At 59.7% G+C, this 22,830-nt stretch overlaps 1 protein-coding gene across 1 annotated transcript in view; it reads right to left on the minus strand.

The window, feature by feature from the left end:
* Positions 1-14,932, minus strand: part of FAM20C (FAM20C golgi associated secretory pathway kinase) — a 47,363-nt gene extending 32,431 nt beyond the window's left edge. Inside the window, exons 1-3 of the mRNA XM_053893796.1 lie at positions 14,313-14,932; positions 12,304-12,482; positions 1,107-1,185 (exon numbers count right to left, since the gene is read on the minus strand). Of these exons, the coding sequence (XP_053749771.1) occupies positions 1,107-1,185; positions 12,304-12,482; positions 14,313-14,920 (866 nt within the window). The 5' untranslated portion in view covers positions 14,921-14,932. The remainder of the gene's footprint in view (positions 1-1,106; positions 1,186-12,303; positions 12,483-14,312) is intronic.
* Positions 14,933-22,830: the final 7,898 nt, after the last annotated feature.

Raw genomic sequence — 22,830 nt, forward strand, 5'->3', positions numbered from 1 at the left:
GGCCCAAGGAATGACAGCAAGAGTCCCAGAAGCACCCTGACACAAAATCATACCTTCGGTCACAAGTTACACACTAGCAGCTCTATTTTCTTTGGCCCGAAAGGTATTTGGAACGCTTCTCAATTAGTTACCATCATTCTCAACGTTTGGAAATTAAGCAGAAGAGATGTTCCAGCTTATTCCGAAAATCGTGTATCAGGACAAATGGCCACGATCTGGTGAACAAAAGACAGCTTCCCTTCGTCCCACCACCCCCCAGAGCGGCAGGCTCACACAACTTGCACGGTCCTTGTGGGCACTCGGGTGCAACAAACCCTTGCCGGTGCACAAACAGCCTTGTTGGGGTAACGCAAGATGGCAGAGCAGCCTGGGACCACATGGATCACCGGAGCGGACATCAAAACCACGATGCTCCTTGTGAATTTTCCGGGGATGGCCTGGATGTCAAATATCCCTTCTCCACCATTCCCACAAATTTTCGTGTGCCAACGAGTACCCTAATGTTTATTTTGGTAGCATGGTTTCTGCTTTATTTGGAGCAGGAAACTACAGGTGAGGGGTCGATCCAGCCCCCTGTTAGTTTTATAAATAAAGCTTTATTGGCACACAGCCACGTTCTGTTTACTTACACGTTGTTTGGCCGCTTTGGGGCTAGGACAGCAGAGTCGATTAGTGGACACACAGACCATACAGCCTGCAAAACCTAAACTATCTATTGGCTGGCCCTTTATAAAAAAGTTTGCTGACCCCCAAGGCAGGCAGGAGAGGCAAAAGTCACCTCCTTTAGGGGCATTCTTTGGTGTCCATATTCGGGCTCCTTGTTTAAAACACTTATGCTCCCTGGGGTAGAAATGATCTGCCAGTGGATGAAGGTGGAGAGAGGGAGGACTGGGGAGGCCAGGAAGGGGAGCGGGTAAGGGTACCGGACCCTTGTGCTGCCCGCTTGCCTTGATGGGGAGAAAGCCCCGAGCAGTCACCCCTAGTTCACCCGAAACACCTCTGGGAGGAAACACTGCATTTTCCACTAGAAACTTGGTGCCTGCGTGTTCCAGCACAGACCGTCCCCACACCTGGCACCCTAGCCCCAACCAGCCCCCAGTACTTACTTCATGGGTTTGAACAGTGCTTGCCCATAATTCTGGAATGTCATGATGAGCTTGAGCTGCGTGCCCCCCGACTTCATGGCTGCAGGAGAGAGGGAAAGAGACACGGGGTCACTTGCTGCCCTCAGCTCGTCCCTCTGTGGGTAAGTGAGCAGCTCCCACCCTGGTCCCGCGGCTCCACCTGGGCCTCTGGATGTGGTTGCGGGCTCCATCTGTCTGGGAGGTCTGGGGTTTCCTGCACTGACAGTGATACACATCCCAACTTGATATTTAGGTGCTGGGTCTGTGGGGGGCGGGGGGGTGGGTGGAATCTCCCAGGCAGTCTGACCCATAGACAAAGGGAATGGCTTCTAGAAAGGATGGCCAGGTATAGGTACCTGCCAGCCACGCCTCCCTCCCCCAGACACCTGCACGACCTCATCACACACCCACCCACCCACACCTACACACCACTGCTTGCCCCGTCTAAGTTTCTGGGGTTCTGTTGGAAGCCTGAGCAGGGTTAGTCTGAGACCCTGAAGACCCCTTGGCTGGAAGCAGCTCATTCATTATGGGGGCCTTCCGGGGGGCTCCCGATGGACATGGCTCCAGAAGCATCATTATGGTTTCCCGGATGCTGCACCAGCTCAGAAGTCTAAAGAATCCTTGAAAAGACCCACTCTTCCCCAGACTGCGGTTCTCTCTTATGAATGGGGCTAAAGGAAGGGAAATAGGGGTTTCCATAAGATGTGGGGTAGGAGGCTGGGCTTGGCCTGTGGCCACCTCAGGAGCTGGGTGGGCTGGCCCACCCCATCATCTATGTGGCAAGGGCCAGACCACGTGAAACAGGTCACACCGAGGGCCTCCTGTATCCGTACCAGGCACCAGCTCTGCTTCTGTCACAGGCGGGAGTCAGGGCGCGGCTGAGCACATTTCCAGCCTGGAGCAAGCTTGTGCACCCGCCCATCCCAGCGGGTGGGAGGGAGGTGGCTTGGGCACCTGGCTGTGTGGCAGTTCTTTGCCAGCAGGGAGGGAGTGGTCGGCACAAGACAGTAGAACAGCCAGGAACCAGGTAGATACCGCCCCCCACTATGTAGTGGGGCCGGCTACATGGGTGGAGGGTGCAAGCCAGGGGAAGGAGGCCGAGGCAGCCACAGCAGATGATGGTGGTTTGTATGACAGAGGTGGGGAAAATGGAAAAATTAAAGAAATATCTGGGGGTCCAAGGAATCATTTCGTGGAGTAGGTGTGGGGTATGGAGATGAGAGAGGAACCTAGGATGACTCCTGGATTCCAGGGGGGGTCAGCGAATGGGTGGGGAAGAATGTGCATGGAAATGAAGATCAAGGCCAGGTGACTACAGGATAACTGAGGGGCACCATACTGGGGGTGAGCCATACTGAAGGGCGCCATACTGGAGGGCTCCATACTGGAGGGTGCCATACTGGAGGGGTGCTATACTGGGGGAGGGTGCCATACTGGAGGGGCACCAGACTGGACACCGCCATACTGGAGGGGAGCTATGCTGGAGGGTGACATACTGGGGGGGCATACTGGAGGGCGCCATACTGGAGGGTGCCATAATGAGGGGGCATACTGGAGGGGTGCTATACTGGGGGGGCATACTGGAGGGGCACCATACTGGAGGGCACCATACTGGAGGGGTGCTATATTGGGGGGGGCATACCGGAGGGCGCCATACTGGAGGGTGCCATACTGGAGGGCGCCATAATGGAGGGCACCAAACTGGAGGGGAGCTATACTGGGGGGGGGCATACTGGAGGGCGCCATACTGGAGGGGTGCCATACTGGAGGGCACCATGCTGGAGGGGTGCTATATTGGGGGGGCACACTGGAGGTTGCCATACTGGGGGGGCATACTGGAGGGTGCCATACTGGAGGTTACCATACTGGGGGGGGCATACTGGTGGGCGCCATACTGGAGGGCATCATACTGGAGGGGTGCTGTACTGGGGGTGGCATACTGGAGGGTGGCATACTGGAGGGTGGCATACTAGAGGGCACCATTCTGGAGGAGTGCCATACTGGGGGGGGCGGCATACTGGAGGACTCCATACTGGAGGGCGCCATACTGGAGGGGTGCTGTACTGGGGGGGGGCATACTAGAGGGTGCCATACTGGAGGGCAGCATTCTGGAGGAGTGCCATACTGGGGGGGGGGGGCATACTGGAGGGCTCCATACTGGAGGGGTGCTATACTGGAGGGCACCATACTAGAGGGGTGCTATACTGGAGGGTGCCATACTTGGGGGGGCATACTGGAGGGCACCATACTGGAGGGCACCATACTGGAGGGGTGCTATACTGAGGGGGCATACTGGAGGGCACCATACTGGAGGGTGCAATACTGGGGGGTGCATATTGGAGGGTGCCATACTGGAGGGCGCCATACTGGAGGGGTGCTATCCTGGGGGGGCATACTGGAGGGTGTCATACTGGAGGGGTGCCATACTGGAGGGGTGCTATGGGGGGGCACACTGGAGGGTGACATACTGGGGGGGCATACTGGAGGGCACCATACTGGAGGGCATCATACTGGAGGGGTGCTATACTGGGGCAGGCATACTGGAGGGCGTCATACTGGAGGGGTGCCATACTGGAGGGCGCCATACTGGAGGGGTGCTATTGGGGGGGCATACTGGAGGGCGCCATACTGGAGGTTGCCATACTGGGGGGGGGCATACTGGAGGGCGTCATACTGGAGGGTGCCATACTGGGGGGGACATAGTGGAGGGCATCATACTGGAGGGCGCCATACTGAGGGGTGCTATACTGGGGGGGGCATACTGGAGGGCGCGATACTGGAGGGTGCCATACTGGGGGGGACATAGTGGAGGGCGTCATACTGGAGGGTGGTATTGGGGGGGGGGCACACTGGAGGGCGCCATACTGGAGGTCTCCATACTGGAGGGCGCCATACTGGAGGGGTGCTATACTGGAGGGTGCCATACTTGGGGGGGCATACTGGAGGGCGCCATACTGGAGGGCACCATACTGGAGGGTGCCGTACTAGGGGGCGCATACTGGACGGTGCCATACTGGAGGGCGCCATACTGGAGGGGTGCTATACTGGAGGGTGCCATACTTTGGGGGGCATACTGGAGGGTGCCATACTGGGGGGAGACATAGTGGAGGGTGCCATACTGGAGGGCGTCATACTGGAGGGGTGCTATACTGGAGGGATGCTATACTGGGGGGCTTTGGTGTGGAGGAGCCCTGAGGCTGGAGTCTGTGCCCAGCTCCCGATGGCCTGGCACCCTGGAAGGAGTCCTCATCCTCCCTACCGCTGGTTTGTGTTAGATGGCATTTAGATGCCTGCCCAGCCTCCGTCAAGGGGCTGTGGCCAGGGTCAAGTCAAATGAGGGAAATGTATTACTTGGCACAGCCAAGTCACATGCGGCACGGGGATGCCGGTCCTATTTACCTCCCAGGACTGCTGTCGCAATCAGGCGGGTAATGCTCGTGAAGCATCTAGAACTCCACGGGCACACAGCACATTCAAGATGGCTGACAGTCACGCGCGTGGAGAATGACCAGGAGCTTGAAGCTCTCTGAGCATCTTCCGTGGTCTCAGGGCCTCTGTGATGGCCGAGGCCCAGCCCGCCCCCCCCGGTTCCCAACCTGGCCACAGCCCGCTCCTTCCCGTGCAGAGTCCGAGGCCGGTCTTGGGGTCCAGGTGATGCTAGAGGCACAGTTCCCCCAGACCAGCCTGCGACGTGGGTCTGTGGCGATGCTCTTCCAACCGGCACCCTCCTCAGGAAAGCAAAGCCAGCAACGAATTCTACTTCACTCCAAAGCACCGGAAATAACCTCAAATGCCCAACCCGGGGGCAGACGCGCAACACAGGTCACCCCGTGTGAAGGAGCACTACGCAGCCTTCTTGCTGCCTCCAAGGCACTTCTGCGGACACAGCCCACGGCTTAGTATTTCCTTACTAAGCAAAGTGGCTTCTGAACACTTACGTTCGGTGAGCTGCCTCTTTGGAAGGTGTCTACCAAGTGCGTGGGAAAATCTGGATGCACAGATAAGCTTCAGTGGTGACCCCCCCAGAGTAGAGCCACAGATGATTTTAATTTCCTTCTTCCCTTATCTGTGCTTTCGAAATTTCTACAATGAACATTTATTACGTTTTTAATAACATGAACACAGAAGTGATTATTAAAAAAATTAGAGGCCCGATTAAGCCCCATTCGATGTCCCCATTTCCATGTAATAACTGGGGTCACTGGATTTAATTATTCCTTCCAGGGCCAATCAGCGACAGCACATCAGCTCTTTCCAGGACCCGTAGTCCTGGTTTTCTTGAATACCAAATTATTATGCAAATCTGGCCTGTTTAGTCATTCTTGTTCTGGAAGGCGACTCCCCATGCACTGTCGCCCCTTGTTTCCCACTGTGCTACGGGCTCCTCCCCACAGACAAGAGAATAACTAGAAATTAAAGTGCGTTAGAACCTCCCAGTGACTAAGGACTCCCTGCTGTGGACACCGCCCTTGTCTTGTCTGGGGACGTGTGCCTTCCCGTCTGGGTGCACCGTCCCGTCTGCCGAGCTGGGGTTGCCAGCTGGAAGACACTTGGACTTCTGCTCGAAAGTCAAGTGTGGTCTCCCTGCCAAAACCCACAGGCAAACGGCCTTAAGCCATGGTGAAGGTCACGTGTGCACCTGGGGTGGGAGAGAGGCAGACACCCCCAAACGCCTGTGCTCGGAAGTGGGTGGCCTCGCTCTGCTGCTGCAGGATGGACCCGGGGACCTGGGGGGCTGAGGGCCCAGGTGGCAGAGCCCAGAGGCCGACCGGGCCTCAAGAGGCAGGGTGTCAGTGTGGGGTTTCTTCCTGAAGGCAGACTTGAGGGATGTGGCCCAGTGCAGGGTTGCGAGGTGCCACAGAAGCAGAGGCAAACTCGGGGAGAGGCCCAGGTGTGCGGCAAGAGCCCCGCGTGGACGTGCCCTCACCTGGCTGGGTCTCCACGTTTCCCAGGGGACGGGGGCCCATCCAAACCCGGCCAGCCTTAATCCCAGGAGGCGACCCCACTGGGCGGTTGTGACAGGTGAGGCCAGGCTAAGGCCAGGGTCGTCACGGCACCTGCCCAGATGCCACCTCCTCTCCATCTCCGTGTCCCCTCCCAAACCTGGGCCCCACCGTTATCTGGTCACTAACACACGAGGGGCACCTGACCGGTGTCTGGCCTAGTTCCTTCTACCCCACCGACGTCGCCTCTCCCCTATGCTCTCTCCTCCCTCACCGGCTTCCTGCAGGTGACTGCCCCATTCAGACCACAGATGTCAGCTCTGTCTCTCCTGCTGTCGCTTGGGAACCGTACCCTCCAGTATGCGTTCACAGTACGGGGTAGGTTAGCACTGAGCAGCGATCATTAGCACACATGCATCAGTCAGCACACGTGTCAATATGTGTGAACAGCACACCCTAGACTTTATTACCTAACGTTTGCGGACGCTGTAATTCCGTGACCACGAAGACGCTTGGACAGTCTGGGGTTTTGCTCACTGTCTTTCCCCAGAACACAGCTCTCCCCAGAAGAACCATAACAGGCTTTACATTTCTTGGGATCCCCCCGAGGAAGGATGGGGTCGGGCCAAGGACCAAGAGCCTCCGTGGGAGGAGAGAGACAGCCCTGAAGGGAAAAGGGGTGCCGTCCCGGCCAGGGACCCCAGCACCGCCACACCAGTCGGCTGGGGGGGCTCTGATGTTACTGCCTTTGGCCTCTGTCACCTCGTCTGGGAAGTGGGACCCATGTCTGTCCTTAGGGATTGCGGTCAGGCAGGTGGTCCGGATATTTTCACAGCCACTGCCTGTTTTAAGGGTCAGAGGAAGCAAAGGCCTCGCCGTGGACAGCTCAGATTTGAAGACTGTGGTGCCAGGAGCACCTAAGTCACCACTGCTTCCCTGCCCACCCCACGCACCTCACCCCCTGGCGGGAGTGGGATCTGACCCGTGTTGCAGACCCCTGGGTGCCATGCAGAGCCCCGTGTACTGCCTTTGGGCGTGGAGGGACGTGGACCCTCGGAGAGCAGTGGGGGGCGCATCCACTTGGCCGTCACTGGTGGGTACCCTGGTGCCGGCATCGAGGGGGCTGCTCGGAGCGAGGGACTGGAGGCGGCCACAAGGGCCTGGGTCCTCCCGTCCCACTTGCCATGAAGCCTTGGCAGACCTCCACCAAACTTCCGTGCCTCACAGGCACCCGCAGGATGTTTGAGCTGTAGCTGCCCCCAGCCTAGACTGCCATGCACACCATGCTCTTTAAGACTGCTCACTTTTATTTTGATAATTAAATGTACTTCAGAGAGAAAGTCCAGCACAGCCCCAGCTGGAACCCAGCACCCTCCCTGCAATGGGAAGGGACACAATAGAATACATGGCTGTGGGATTCCGGGGCCCCAGCTGTTGTCTCTGCTCAAGAAGGAGAAAGCAGGTACCCACTTGGTGGCTTTGTTCTTGATCTCGGACCAGATGGCTGGAAGGGAAACCGAGGGGGAGGGCGGGGCTCAGCTGTATCACCTTCTCTGGCGTGCTGCCTGCCATCGTCCTCTGGGTGGGCTGTGTCCTTCCTCCCTGATGACCTACGGTGCCTCCCGCGGATTGAGCCTTGTCACTGGTCAGTTTACAGGTTGGAGAGCCAGCATCTGGGGTCTGGGCCCCGAGTGGCCCCCAGGGCGGGAGGGGGACTGTGGCCTCTCTGGGGCTGGAACTGCCTTCCTGAGGAGCTGGCCTCCGACCAATTAGGGCGGCCCCCAGGGGCCCCCAGGGCGGCTGCCCACCCTGGCCGTCCCAGCCACAGCCTTTGTTCTTGGAAGCTCGCTGGCCAATTAGTCCCGACCCAGCTAGATCAATTAGCGCCCAAAACTTCGGTCTAAGGGAGCAGCTCTTTGTTCAGGGACCGACCACGGTCGTGTCCCGACCTGGATGGAGTATGGGTGGCGTCTTTCAGCTGGAGGCTGCCTGAATCCTCTCATGCTAGTGTGACTTCTTTTCCTTATTAAGCAATTCCAAGTACAGAGCGGTTAATTGTGTCATTTATTCTTTGCATCCATAATTGTGCACGATAGCGATTTAATTATCACTGGCCCGAGCCGAAGGCGCTGCATGCCTGATTTCAAGCTGAATAGAGGTAGATAACGTCCCAAGCCTCTTTAAAGGCAGCGAACGGCTGTTACCAAGCAGCCAGGAGCCCGGCTATAAATAAATCTCTGTCGGCCACAGCAGCTGTACCGAAGGCCACACGTGCTTCAAAGTGGATCGAGCGGTTCCGAACGGGGGCGATTTAATGCAACCGTTCCGAGGGGAAGCTCTGGGAAGCCTGCAGAAACAATGTTTCCGGGCTCGCGTTTGGTAGCGGGATGCACAACTTGAAGGTGAAAGGGACAGAGCTCTGAGCAGGGATGCGCGAGACCTGCCTCGTGGGGGCGGTTCCCGGTTTGCAGAAGGCGCTTTGGAAGTGGGTTGGATCTCCAGCTCCTTAGATTTAGACTCGCCTGTACGCCACGAGTGTGGGTCAGTGTGATTTCTACGTCTTTCTCCCATTTCGTGTTCAGGAGGGTGGCATTGCTGAACCTTGGCCCTGAGGCAGGCTTGGGCTCCAGGAAAGGGGCTGCCATCCAGGGTCCCCCACGAGACCTTCAAAGGCTGTGCCCAACCCCGGGTCACAGCAGTGACAGGCACAGAGGCCTCCAGCAGCAGACAGCTCCTACCCAGGGCCTGCATTTACAGACCTGCCCGGCTGGCTCTCCTAAGCCAAGGGCCCCGCCAGGGGCTAAGGCCTCAGGCAGCTGGGCTTTTAAGCAGAACATCCAACTGGATGTGGGAGCACACACCGCCCAGGAAGCCTGCATCTTTGAGGGACTCCTGCAGCCCGGAGCAGGGCCAGCCCTTCTCCTCCCGCTGCCTGTGGACCAGAGCCTTTTCACAAGTGTGAGCTCACCTGGGGGCTCACTGAGGCAGCAGGGAGTGCGGGGCCAAGGGTCGGCCGAGGCCTTCCCCTGGCCTGTCCAGCTCGCGCTGCTCTGGGCAAGCAAGGAGGCTCTGGTCTGCCCTGGAACGCTGCCCCAACACACACCTGCCTGCAGAGACGCTCCCTAGCCTCTATTTCCACCTCTTTCTCTCACTCGCTCATCGAAGCCTCTCAGGCAGCCCTGTGATACAGGTTTCGTAGGGCCACGCCGTTCATCAAAATCTCGGAAGACAGGGGCGCCTGGGTGGCGCAGTCGGTTAAGCGTCCGACTTTAGCCAGGTCACGATCTCACGGTCCGTGAGTTCGAGCCCCGCGTCAGGCTCTGGGCTGATGGCTCGGAGCCTGGAGCCTGTTTCCGATTCTGTGTCTCCCTCTCTCTCTGCCCCTCCCCCGTTCATGCTCTGTCTCTCTCTGTCCCAAAAATAAAATTAAAAAAAAAAAAAATAAATAAATAAATAAAAAAAAAAGAAAAAAAAACAAGATAAAAAAAAAAAAAAAAAAAAAATCTCGGAAGACAGAAGCGCTCCAGGGTTTCAAACATCTCAGCTGACAGAAGGCGCAAATAACGTGTCCCTCCCACACATTAGGTCGCGGCCCCGATAGGTCTGGGCAGAACCCCGTAATTAAACATACTCTTACTGCCTCAGAGGAACATGTGAATATTTACTCCAAGGGAGAGAAAAAAGGTTCATAAATAGCCTTGTGAATTAAGGTTTTGCCTCCATATAAGTTCAGGTTGGGTCAGGTTTTGCTGTTGAACGAGTTACACTTGGATTTCAGATTTGCAAGTGGAGATTATAGGGTCTAGGTCATAACCATCTTTATGTTCCGCGTGAGAACCCAAAGTTCCTGAGATTAATCTGCCAACCCAGACTCACACCAGGCACCAGGGGCATCAGTCAGACTCCCAGCACCGACTGGGTCCCGCACAGTGACTGGGAAAGACCAGCGAGGCCAGAGCAGTCTAGGAGTGAGTGGGATCAGCACAGACAGCCCATCAGGAATCACTCCCCCTTCACACCACCAGGCCTGGGCCAAGCAGGACCCTGGGATGAGATCCCCAGCCCCTGGCTCAGTCCACCGTGGTCAGGAAACTTGGGCACCCCTGCCCAGGGGCAGGCCAAAAGTGGGTGGGAGGTGCCTCAAGTCCAGACCCCTGGGGGGGCAGAGAGAGCAGGGTGCCTGTGTTCTCCCTGAGCTGCCGGCCCTGTCCTCTGCATCGCGCGGGTGTCCGAGGAGAGCCGGAGGCCGTCTGTTCCCTGAAGGACACGGTGAGCCTGGCCAGCCTCTGGAATCCCAGCAGCCCTTCCTGCACCCCAGACCCCGCATTGAGAGTGGTGACCCTGCAGACTCACAGACGTCATCTTATTAGAACAAATGCAGTGTACCTGAGCGGGCACAAGCCCATTGGACAGATGGGGAAACTGAGGCAGAGAGGGGCACCACGGACAGCGGCAGAGCAGGCTCTTTTAATACTGTATTGTCTAAAACCGTTTCTAATTTTAAATTTTAAATTTTTTAATTTTAAATTTTAAAATGTTATTCTTTCCCTGGAAAGCCCAGCCCTCCCTGCCCCCTTCTATGACAACTGCAAACACTTCATCTAAGCCCCAGATCAGATGTCTTTTCTCACAGAAGGTCCTCCGTACCCCTCCTTCCAGATGAAGGTCATCTCCTTTCTAAACCCTCCTCCTAGATTTTGTGCAAACAGCGTTCAAAGCATTTGTCTTCCTCAGTGTGTCCGCTTCCTGGCCTCCCTGGGCCTCTTGGGTCATCCACGGCGGAATCTTGTTGAGGTTCATTCACCCTCAAACCGCTACGCAGAACGGGGCCTGGAGGTCAGCAGGTGCCCGAGAAACTCTGCTCAATGGGTGAGGAGTGAGTTGGTCGATGCCCGGGATATGTCTTTAATGGCCTCGTCTACTCTCAAGAGTGAAGGGGGCACCCGGCTGTGGCTGTCTGGGCACAGTTCCTGTCATGCACACAGCCTGCTTCCCAGCACCGCCTAAAGCCCCCGACACCTACAAGAGGCAGAAGGGAGGCTGGGCTTTCCACGGGGAGAGCCGGGGACAGGGCTGCGGTCTGGGGAGGTGCTCAGACCCCTCCTGCATAGCCAGCTAAGAGAGGAAAACGCCAGCTTGTTCTTGCCAGCTCTCCTTCACGCGGGTGAGCAGTCCTGGCATGTGGCAGGTGCCCAGCAGACAGCTCGGCACCGGCCAGAGAGAGCCGGAAACAGCCCCTAAAAGCCCCCCGCAGAACCCACTTGCCAGCCTCACTCCCCTGGTCAGCAACTGGACAGAGCCCCAGGGCACTGGGGCCCTTTCAGCACCGTGGCTCCTCGGGAAAACGCCAGGAAGACTGTGTCAGAGAACTGTCCGTCTGTTCCACAGCACAGGGTGGGGACCTACACTCATGTCACCCCCCGACTGGCCTACCTCCACCCCTTCCCGGCTGTGTGTACTGAGGCCAGCTCCTGGCAGAACCCCCAGAACTATTCTTTCCACCCCAGGGCCTCAGCCCATCCCTCTCGCCACTGAGCCACCACCACCGGTGACTAGTGGGGACCTTCACAAACGATTGCTTTCAGGCCTGAGAACAATGGCACCAAACCTCCGTGCTCAGAAACTGCCCCTGACACATTTGCCTGAAATCAGTAACTGGATGCCCCTTTTCGTCCGAGTCAGCAGATCCCAAAGTACTCAGAGATGTTGCCTCTGAATTACTAAGTGCTCGGGCCTCCACCCCAGACAGTCGAGCCCTGGTCACTCCTCGCGCACAGGAGATGACAGGAGCACCTGGCAGAGCTCTGATGCAGAGCTGCTCCCGAACCACACGCCTGTGAGTTCTGCATGTGTCCCCCTGCTGTGCTGAGGGAGGGGCCGCAGCCACCAGGGGTGTGTGTCCCCTCTTTACCCCTGGAAGGGAGACCTGCGGTCTGGGAGGTGCTCCTCCGGGGGACCTCCTCAAGGGGGTCAGCGGAACGCAACAGCAAGGCTCTGAGGCCCCTCTGTCTCCCTTGCCAGCCTTGTCACAGTGGGCAGCAGCCCCTGGCCCGCTGACGGCATCGGAAGCATCGCTCCCCTCCCAGAAGGTGCCGCATAAATCATCCCAGGAAGTGATGCTCCGGCAAGAAGCCGAGGAGCGATAGCTCCCCCCCCCCCACCCCGTCTCCTGCGGAGGAAGGCAGCCCTTGCCTTCTGCAGGTGCCTGTCTGCAGCCCCAGACCTGCACCTACCAACACTGGTGATCTTCTGAGCGCTGAGGTCATGCAGCAGGGCTTCGATGGCAGGGTTATGTCTGGAGTAGAGCTCGTACCGGTTAATGCCGATGTGGAACTTTAGCCAGTTGGGGTAGGAGTCCACTGCCGCCTCCCCGGTGGGCAAGAACTCTTCGTTCTCCGTGCCTTCGCGCGGCCTGCAGAAAATTAAGGTGACCGGAGTCAGCAGGGAAGGAACGGAGTGCTGAGGCCCGGATGGATAAGGAGGAGCTGGTGCCCACGCCTAGGTTTTCACTTTGGGTCCAAACCGATGCAGACGTACTCAAAGGGGCCTCTGCTCAGACAGGACCCTGCGGACGTCGGCACTTTTTCTGCGGCTACTGTTCTCGTCACTAATGACATAGCTAAAGGCCGTAATTCCTACTTGCGCTCGGGAGACACCCAGACAGCTGTAACTACATCAGGACCAAGTCCAGAACATCAGCGCCAGGCCCTGCCTCGTCTGTCCTGGGGTCACCCAAGCAGCCCAACAAGCCTGATGTCAGCTTGGGGGGTGAGAGGCCACCAGCTCTTCCTGGGGGCAGACCAGCGAGCCGTCTCTGACCGCGTGCTATGCGCACACGCAGACACGCCCCGCCTGTCAGAGACCTTCCCTGGGCACTCTCTTTTGGTTCCAACAACCGGGGGCAGAGATGATGCGCGAAGCTCAACTCGATTTTAACGAGAGCAGTCTTGGGTGGGGAGCGAGGAAAGAAGCAGGCACTCACTCCCGCTGAGGCCCAAAGTGGCACATCCTCCGACATCTCCGGAGCCCGGGGGCCAGTCTGGGGGAGCACAGAGACTCCTGCTGGACCGGAGGGAAATGGAGCTCCAACTCGCCCACAAATAGGGCCCTTCCGGCCCCAAGTCCTGTCCCGCAGGGGCCGCATCACTGACCATCGGCCCTGGGCTCTGTCTCTCCTGTGAAGAGCTCCAGGTCTGGGCCACTGCTCTGATTCTCAAGTTTGTGAGCATTTCCTTGAACCTGGCCAGCAGTCAAAGCTCAAAGGCCACCGAACACCTTGGTGTATTTAGACAGAAAAGCCCGGGCCTGGTCAAGTTTCAGGGTAGAAAGGATTTTTATGAGATGTTTTGGAGACCTGGCCTTTTCCCTGCGTTGCTCGGGTAACCTCTTGCAGGTAGCTATTTACTCCGGCCTGGCTGCTAGTTAATATTTCACTTCTCTGGGTTCTGCATCTGCTTATTCTGCTCCGTGTGGCTGAGGAGGGCCTGGGGGGGAAGGGCTTACACCAGGACAGTTTAAAGAAGTGCTCCTGGGATATGCTTCTCACCTTTTATGAAGCTGTCACCCAACGCAGCTGGCACCATTCCAAGGGAGCCTGCTGTCTGCACCCTGGCTGGGAGAGCCCTTTTGTTCTGCCTCATTGGGGCCAGCACGCCCCTCTGCTAATTTTGTTCTCGGCCACTGGCTTACAGGGCTCATTAGGCTTCTGCAGACCTTCCTGATGTGTCCACTAGAGAAACGTCGCCGAGTGTCTGGAAGGCCCGACAGCCGGCAGCTCCCCCGGGAGAGGTTAGGGGCAGTGGCTCCTCTCATTCATGCCCTTGCCAGCCCGTGCCTGCATTGCCCCACTGGGCTTCTGGAGCCAGAGACCAGGAGCTTGTAGGCCAGCATGGCTCTCCTATGAAGGCAGCACTGACCCTCCCTTGGCTCCACAGGGAACAGTCCCCAAACCACCCAGCAGCCCTTCTCAAGGAGGCAGTCATTCTGGAGACAAAGGCAGTGCCCTGAGCAAGAGACAGCATGCTGCCCCACCCCACAAAGCTCCCCTGGGTGGGGCATTGCTTGGCCGTGAGGGTCCATACCCTCCCAGGGTTCCTGAGCCTCTGGCCTCTTTACACAATGCCTGGGATGTGCAAGGCCCTTTCCTGGGAAGGGAGCACAGGCTGAAGGCCCGGTGGAGGGGTCGGGGCCTGCCTGCACCTCCCCCCCCCCCCCCCCCCCCCCTCCGTGAAGCCTCACTCACCAGTCAGGGTTCTCAGCTGCCGCCTTGGGATTGAACCTGATGTCGCTGTTCACATTGAAGAGCACGTCGTCCTCCGTTAGCGGTGGAACAGCCATCCGGTAGAGTGGGTGTTCAAACAGCCTAGCCAGGAGGGAGCCGTCCCCGCTCGGGCCAGGGGGCGGCACCGACCGGCGGGGTCCGGGGTCTCGGAGCAGCGGTCGGTGCGCGGGGTCTCGGGCGCGGGGGCCGCCGGCCTCCTGCCCCTGCGAGGCTCCTTCGGCCGGCTCGGCGGCAGCCGGCAGCTTCTCCAGCGAGTGGGACGTGAGGTTGGAGGAGGGGTCGGAGCTGAAGTCCTGCAGGATGCGCAGCGTGTGTTTGTTGGGCCAGCCCGCGTCGCCGGCCGCGGAGGCGGCGGCCGGGGGCTCCCCGGGGCGGCCCCGCGCCTTCGCCCAGCCGGGCGCCGCCGCCTCGGCCGCGGGTTGCGCGCACGAGCAGCCGGGCTCCCCCGGCGGCCGCACGGCGCGCTGCTCCAGCTTGGGCAGCAAGTCCAACACGATGTGCAGAGCGCAGGCCACCAGGAACACCATGAGGATCAGCACGCGGAACCTGCGAACCAGGATCATCTTCATGGCCGCGCGGCCTGGGGCTCCGGGCGCCCTCCGGGAGCGCGCCCCGCCCGGGCCCCGGCTGGTCCTGGCCTGGCCCGACCCAAGTGCCGCGGCGCGGCTCAGCGTCCACCGGGCGTCGGGCGGCTACCAGCTCGGGGGCTGCCCCCGGGCCCGCACCACGTGGAGGGCGCCCGCCGCCAGAGCGCCCGCTGGCCCGGCCATCTCGGGGCCGTCCCCTGTCGCCTCTCTGGAGCGGCCGCGCCCGGCGGCCCTCGTCCGCGGAGCTGGGGGCGCAGCGGGGTGAGGCCCCGGGCACGCAGCGGCGGGCGTGGGGTCTCCGCGCTCATCCGGCGCGCAGGAGCCCGACGCCACGGCCCATGTAGGCCAGGGTGCGGCTGCCCGGGGGTGCGGCGCGCCACCGCCTCCCCCCAACCCCTCAGCGGGTCCGTGGGCCGCGCTAGGCGCCGGGCGGGCCAGACGGAGAAGGGGCGGCTCCTGAGGGCAGGGCCCCGGAGGCGGGGACCTGAGGCCGAGCGGGGGGGGTGTGGGGGGAACTGGGAGGGGCCGGGCACCCGGTTGGGGGGCGCACGGAGCGGCAAGGGAGGTCCCCGGGCAGGTGCAGCGCCCGCGCGGCCGAGCCTCTCGGCGCCCCGCGCCCGGGCCGGCAGATATCCGAGAGCCCGGAGCCGCCCCCCGCGTCAGCGCCCGCAGATTGGCGGAGACGCGGCCCCACGAGTCACCGCCAGGCCGAGCCGACTCCGCTCCCTTTTTCCTTTCTCCTCCCCTCGGCCGCGCCCCGCGCTGCCGCTGCAGCTCCGGGCCCGCTAAGGAGAGGGCGCCTTCTTCCCGCGGTTGCCGAGAGAGGCCCGGGGGGCCCCGGGGGGTGCGCTGTCGCCGGGGGTGGGGGGGGGGGCGGGGAGGGACCCTCAGGCCAGGCTGTGGCTCCCCGGGACCTCCGCCCGCCCAGGGCCGGCCGCCGCCAGCTGCAGCCTCCCGGCTCCTCCCCAGATGAGCGGAGGGCCGCAGCCCCGGCCAAGTCCCTCCCCGGAGCCGCTGGGCGTCTGCGCCGCCGGATGAGCTCCCTGCCGGGCGGCGACCTTGTGCCCCCCTCCCCGCCCCCGCCTCGGACGAGAGGAGAGGAGGGGAGCTCGGTATTTGGCCCCAATAGCAAATCTGGGGCGGGGGTTGGGGGTGCCAGAGCAGGGGGGAGGCTCCTGCACCCGGCTGAGGCCCCATCCCACCCCAAGGGGACACGCCTGCGCCTTAACTCTGGTGGCGCCGGGGCGCTCCCCGCCTAAGATTTGCTTGGCACTGGGAGGTACCTGGTGTTTGCAGAGGCCGCACCTCCCTCACTCGCCTGTGTGTGTGTGTCATTTGCTTCACAAGATGCATAAAATCAGCCACCCATACCCAGACGTGGCCCTTCTACATGACCTCTTCTGGGCCCACACAGCCTCTGGGCCCCCAGCCCCCAGTAGGGAATATTAATGTGAATGTCAGTCCAAAGTCCTGGTGAGAAGGGTAATGACCTGGCTGGGGAAGGCGGTCCAAACACATCCACCATCAAGCAAACAGGCGAGCGCTCAAGGCACCGCACATTCTCAGCCTCTCCGGCAGCAGAGAGAAGGGAAGCAGTCTGTGGTGGGGCGCTTAGGAGGGAGCCCTTGCCTTCCCCTCCACTTGCTGTGCTGCCTGGACATCTCACTGCCCTCTCTGGACTTCAGTGTTCTCTTCCGTGCATTCAGGAAGAGACTCGTCATTGAATCTCTGTGTCTGGCCCAGTGCTGAGCATGTAGTAGGCGCCCACTAGATACTTGAGGAGGGAGAGGAGTCTCAGCCCAAGTGATCAGTGCAGTAAGGGTTTCGGAGGCCATTTGAAGTAAGTGAAAGGCTGCTCAGCCCTTCTGGAGCTGGAGGCTAGAGGGGACTAGGTGAGAAGGTGGGTCTGACCTGGAGCCGGAGCTCCCCCTCCATTCTACACCAACGGCACCATTTGTGTGCAGCAAAGGGAACTTTGGGCGAGGTTACCTAGAGAGAGGCCTAGGAGGTGGCCTAGGAGATGATGTCCGAACGGAGATTGGTGAGCAGCCCCTGCCCCGGGGAGCAGGACCTGGAGCCCCACAATGTCTCCCTAGACCGTGGGGTTCTGCAGCCTCTGTCCCCCCCGCCCTCCCCCGGCCAGTGTCCTCAGGGTGGCCGTGGGGCGGCTTGCCCCCAGGAACCATAGACATCGTGTAGGGGGCCTCACGTCCCACCCCCGCTGGCCTCTCTTGGGAGCTGAGGTGTTATTTGGACTCCTGTTCGCCACTCGATGGCTCCCTTGTGGAGTTCGTGGTTCATCTCAGCTACCACCTTGAGGAAGTATTGTCTCACTGCCCACATGGTTTCGAAGTATCCCCACCCCCATTCCCTCAATGTCCCACCACTCTGTTTCCCTAACAACAGCCATCACTATCTGAAGGCAACTCTTCTGTTCCGGTTTATGCCTCGTCTCCCCCCAAATGCACATGCTCCGCTAAGTGGGAGCCTCCCATGATGCCTCGCTCACAGCTCTGTGCTGGTGCTGAGCGGGTGCCCAGAGCAGACCACAAGCCACCGTCCAACTTGGGTTAGGTGTCAGCGGGCTAAGGTGCACACGTGAAATGGCCTTTGAAAACAGAGCCCGCACCACAGGGGACATAGCATGAAAACCCTTGGCCAGATGTTTCTGCCTGGTTCCTTGTACTTTGCTCTGGGGAGTAATTGCATGCGGTCCAGTTGATTCATCCATGGAAATCACAAAAAGCAAACACACACATTCACACCCACAGAGGCACATCCAGTGACACACACACACACACACACACACACACACACACACACACACACACGTTTGCAGACACACATGCACGTGGGGCCGGAAGCTCCCTTAGGCTTCTGTCTTATTGTCCCTGAGCAGATGCCAGGTGGGCCAGGCTGGGCTGCTCCGGGAAGGGCCCCAGGAGCCGCACATGAGGCCTTGTCAGAGACCAGGGAAAGATTTGGGGACTTTTTTCTCCCAAAGGCTGGAGCTCCCATGAGCCAATGTAGAATATGTCTGGTGGTAACAAGAATGACATAGAAAAATAAAGTTGGTGCAGCAGAGAGGAGATTGGACATTCTGGGTGAGGTGAGGGCTATTTATACAGAGTGGCCAGGGAAGACCCCCCAAAAAGTGACATTTGACGAGAAATGTGCCTGTGCGGTAATTAGCAACTTGGAAGTCTGTGGGAGTGGTGTTTGGGCAGGGCACCGAAAGTGCCAAGGCCCTGGGGTAGGAGTGCATCTGGCATGTTCTTCAAGGTTGGAACTGAGTGAGAGGGAGACAGCGGGCCAGGGTGGCCATGTCAGGCCAGCATCCAGCAGAGGCTTAGGGACAAAGAGGGACATGCGACCTCAGGACCGGAAAAGGCCGGCTGGGGGCTGCGCCAGCACAGCAAAGGGGGGCCGGTTATTGGTGGGAGGTGGCTGCTCAGACCTGGGTGGGGTGGGCTCCCCGCATCTCGGGCTCAGACACCCCCTGAAGGTAGAATCAGGGGTCAGCCATGGGGCAGGGGAAACTGAGGGCCCCGGGTTTGGGTGCTGGGCATGAGCAGTCTGATTTTGGACTGTGAGTGCCAGCGTACAGAGCCACGGGTAGATGTGCCCGCAGGACCGGGTGGGAATGGGCGGTGGGGCCGAGGCCTGGGCCCCAGGACCTCTGCCCCTGAGGCCAGGAGGCGTGTGAGCAACCAGGTGAACAGAGAAGGGGCACCGTGAGCCAGGAGGCCACGATGGCCTGCCGGTGTGGCCCAGAGGCTGACCACTGGTGGTCTTATCCAGACGGCCCTGGTGGGGCGGGGTGAGGCTGGCAGGAGTCCTGAGGGAAACAGAGGGTGGTGGAGACCAAGGGCAGATGTGACTCTTGAGGAACTTTGTGTGGAAAGGAGTGGAGAAATGGGGCGGTGGCTTGAGGGCAAGGCAGGACCAGCCTCCCTTTCCCACCAGTGAGAGAGCCTGGGTGCTGAGCTGAGCTCTGGGTTCTCTGAGGGTGCTTGCGCAGGAGTATGGTCCCCAGGGCACCAAGGATATATACAAGGGTATCGGCCAGGAAGACCCTGCAGGGGCGAGGGGAGGGTGACGGGCTGCAGTGGTGGGGATGGCGAGGTCTGGGCCAGCAGGAAAAAGGGTCCGCGGTAGATTGGGGAGGGAGGGGCTTTCCAGGCAGAGAGGGAGCAAGTAGCCTGGGCACAGGATGCAGACGTGGCCGGGTCCCTGAGGACACTACCTGGGGCAGCCAGGAGGTCTGTCCAGGCTCCCCCGCTACAAGTCCCTCCTCGCTCTTGGTCAAAGCACACTGGAGGTGAGCCTTGTGCCCGGAGCCTCCCCGGGTGCGCGAAGCCACCAGCTGGCCTGGCGGAAGGGCCCCCGTTAATACAGGGCTCCTGCAGGTGGTGGATGTGAGACCCAGGAAGAGTAGCAGTGTAGGAAGGGCATGCAGGTGACAGTGGGGTGAGGGACAGTGGCGGTGTGGAAGGGCCAGGACAGAAGTCGTCTGGAAAGTGGGCCCCCCCTTCCACAAGGATGAGGGTGGAGAAGAGACTTTGGGGGTGTGTGACGAGGTGAGGAGACAGAGCTGCTGGGGAAAGACTGTCCTGGGAGCTGCGGGCTCCTCTCCTGGCCAAATAGCTGGGGAATATTCCAGAAGGGCCTAGGAGGGAGGTCCAGAGGGACCCACCCACTAGGTTCTGGCACCTATACCTCTGGGATCCTTCGATGTTTTCCTAGGGATTACTCATCCGGGACCCACCAGGGAGGCTCCTGGGGCTGTTTACTACAGGCCAGCCCTGGCCACAGGCTATTCTGGGAGCTGGAGGCGGGCAGGTCATGGTCTTCACCGGGCACCTGTGTCCAGGCGTCATGGGCTGTGCAGTTTTAACCCTTGTCTGGTGGAGCTGGACTCAACGGGCAGGGGTGGTGGGGTAATGGGCCTGGGCCTGTGGGACTTACACAGGGAGGTACTGTTAGCAGGAGAGACACCCCCGCAGGAGAAGGTGAGTTGAGACCCGTGTCCTCTGTGCTGGGGCAGGGGGACAGGAAGTGTTCGGGGGACAAGGGGGAGCCTCTGGCCGATTCGCTGCCCAGCCACATGGCCACAGCCTGAGGGGTCTTTGGAAAACAGAGCTTCTTTGTTCCAATTTAAAGCAACGGGTCAAGAAACCAAAAAGGAACAAATAAAACAATAAACGTGAGTTTATTTTTTCCATTGTGGATTGCTCAAATACACGATTTATGTTCTATCATACATGGAACAGCCATAAAAACTGACCATCTGTTGACCGTAGGGAAACTGTCAAGAAATTGCAGAGGCAGATAGGTAATCTGCGTGTGCTCACTGAGTGTGCATACACACCACACGTTCGTACAAAAACATATGCGTGTGTGACCTGTAATCTGTTCGCTGAAACAACGCAGTTTAATAAGAACAAGGTCTATGCTTTAAAAATGTCTCTACCTGGAAGTCAATATCACAAATAAAAACACTAATATATGTATATAACTTGGGGGTCATGAAGGAAACCAGAAGGGAAATTGCATGCTATTTAAAGATGAGCATAAGTGGGACTAGCACCCATCAAACCTGCAGGACGCCACCAAAGGGGCAGACAGAGGGAAGCTGGGGCCATGGCCGCACTCCCAGAACCCCGTGAGGACCAAACGTCCCTGAACTGAACTTTTGGTCCAGGAAGCTCAGAGAAGAGCAGTAGGAAAAAGCCCAAATGAAGACAAACCAAAGCAAACGCAGCCGGGAGCGAGTGGTGCAGGGGGCGGGGAGCGGGGGGTGGCTGAGGAGATGGAAAAGGCCAGTGGGACAGCCCATGAGTTGTGACAGCCAAGCAAGGGACAGAAGGGGGTGCAGGGGAGAGCCCTGGAGTGAGGAGGGACAGAAAGAGGTGCAGGGGAGAGTCCTGGAGCGAGGAGGGCCAGAAGAAGGAGGTGCAGGGGAGAGTCCTGGAGCGAGGAGGGACAGAAGGGGGTGCAGGGGAGAGCCCTGGAGCGAGGAGGGCCAGAAAGAGGTGCAGGGGAGAGTCCTGGAGCGAGGAGGGACAGAAAGAGGTGCAGGGGAGAGTCCTGGAGCGAGGAGAGACAGAAGAAGGGAGTGCAGGGGAGAGTCCTGGAGCGAGGAGGGACAGAAAGGGGTGCGGGGGAGAGTCCTGGAGCGAGGAAGGCCAGAAGAAGGGAGTGCAGGGGAGAGTCCTGGAGCGAGGAGGGCCAGAAAGAGGTGCAGGGGAGAATCCTGGAGTGAGGAGGGACAGAAAGAGGTGCAGGGGAGAGTCCTGGAGCGAGGAGGGACAGAAGGGGTGCAGGGGAGAGTCCTGGAGTGAGGAGGGCCAGAAAGAGGTGCAGGGGAGAATCCTGGAGCGAGGAGGGACAGAAAGGGGTGCAGGGGAGAGTCCTGGAGCGAGGAGGGACAGAAGGGGTGCAGGGGAAAGTCCTGGAGCGAGGAGGGCCAGAAGAAGAGAGTGCAGGGTAGAGTCCTGGAGCGAGGAGGGACAGAAAGAGGTGCAGGGGAGAGTCCTGGGGTGAGGAGAGACAGAAGAAGGGGGTACAGGGGAGAGTCCTGGAGTGAGGAGAAACAGAAAGAGGTGCAGGGGAGAGTCCTGGAGCGAGGAGGGACAGAAGGGGGTGCAGAGGAGAGTCCTGGAGCGAGGAGAGACAGAAGAAGGGCGTGCAGGGGAGAGTCCTGGAGCGAGGAGGGCCAGAAAGAGGTGCAGGGGAGAGACCATGAGCGAGGAGAGACAGAAGAAGGGCGTGCAGGGGAGAGTTCTGGAGCGAGGAGGGACAGAAAGGGGTGCAGGGGAGAGTCCTGGAGCGAGGAGGGACAGAAAGGGGTGCAGGGGAGAGTCCTAGAGCAAGGAGGGACAGAAGAAGGAGGTGCAGGGGAGAGTCCTGGAGCGAGGAGGGACAGAAAGGGGTGCAGGGGAGAGTCCTGGAGTGAGGAGGGCCAGAAGAAGGGTGTGCAGGGGAGAGTCCTGGAGCGAGGAGGGACAGAAAGAGGTGCAGGGGAGAGTCCTGGAGCGAGGAGAGACAGAAGAAGGGGGTGCAGGGGAGAGTCCTGGAGCGAGGAGGGACAGAAAGGGGTGCAGGGGAGAGTCCTGGAGTGAGGAGAGACAGAAGAAGGGGGTGCAGGGGAGAGTCCTGGAGCGAGGAGGGACAGAAGGGGGTGCAGGGGAGAGTCCTGGAGCGAGGAGGGACAGAAAGGGGTGCAGGGGAGAGTCCTGGAGTGAGGAGGGACAGAAAGAGGTGCAGCGGAGAGTCCTGGAGCGAGGAGGGCCAGAAGAAGGGGTGCAGGGGAGAGTCCTGGAGCGAGGAGGGCCAGAAGAAGGGAGTGCAGGGGAGAGTCCTGGAGCGAGGAGGGACAGAAGAAGGAGGTGCAGGGGAGAGTCGAGCGAGGAGGTACAGAAAGAGGTGCAGGGGAGAGTCGAGCGAGGAGGGACAGAAAGAGGTGCAGGGGAGAGTCCTGGAGCAAGGAGGGACAGAAGGGGGTGCAGGGGAGAGTCCTGGAGCGAGGAGAGACAGAAGAAGGGAGTGCAGGGGAGAGTCCTGGAGCGAGGAGGGCCAGAAAGAGGTGCAGGGGAGAGTCCTGGAGCGAGGAGAGACAGAAGTAGGGGGTGCAGGGGAGAGTCCTGGAGCGAGGAGGGACAGAAAGGGGTACAGGGGAGAGTCCTGGAGTGAGGAGGGCCAGAAGAAGGGCGTACAGGGGAGAGTCCTGGAGTGAGGAGGGACAGAAGGGGGTGCAGGGGAGAGTCCTGGAGCGAGGAGAGACAGAAGAAGGGGGTGCAGGGGAGAATCCTGGAGCGAGGAGGGGCAGAAAGAGGTGCAGGGGAGAGTCCTGGAGGGAGGAGAGACAGAAGGGGGTGCAGGGGAGAGTC

This window comes from Panthera pardus, unplaced genomic scaffold (assembly GCF_024362965.1).
Source record: "Panthera pardus isolate Hobbes unplaced genomic scaffold, ASM2436296v1 HiC_scaffold_4, whole genome shotgun sequence".
Lineage (NCBI taxonomy): Eukaryota > Metazoa > Chordata > Mammalia > Carnivora > Felidae > Panthera > Panthera pardus.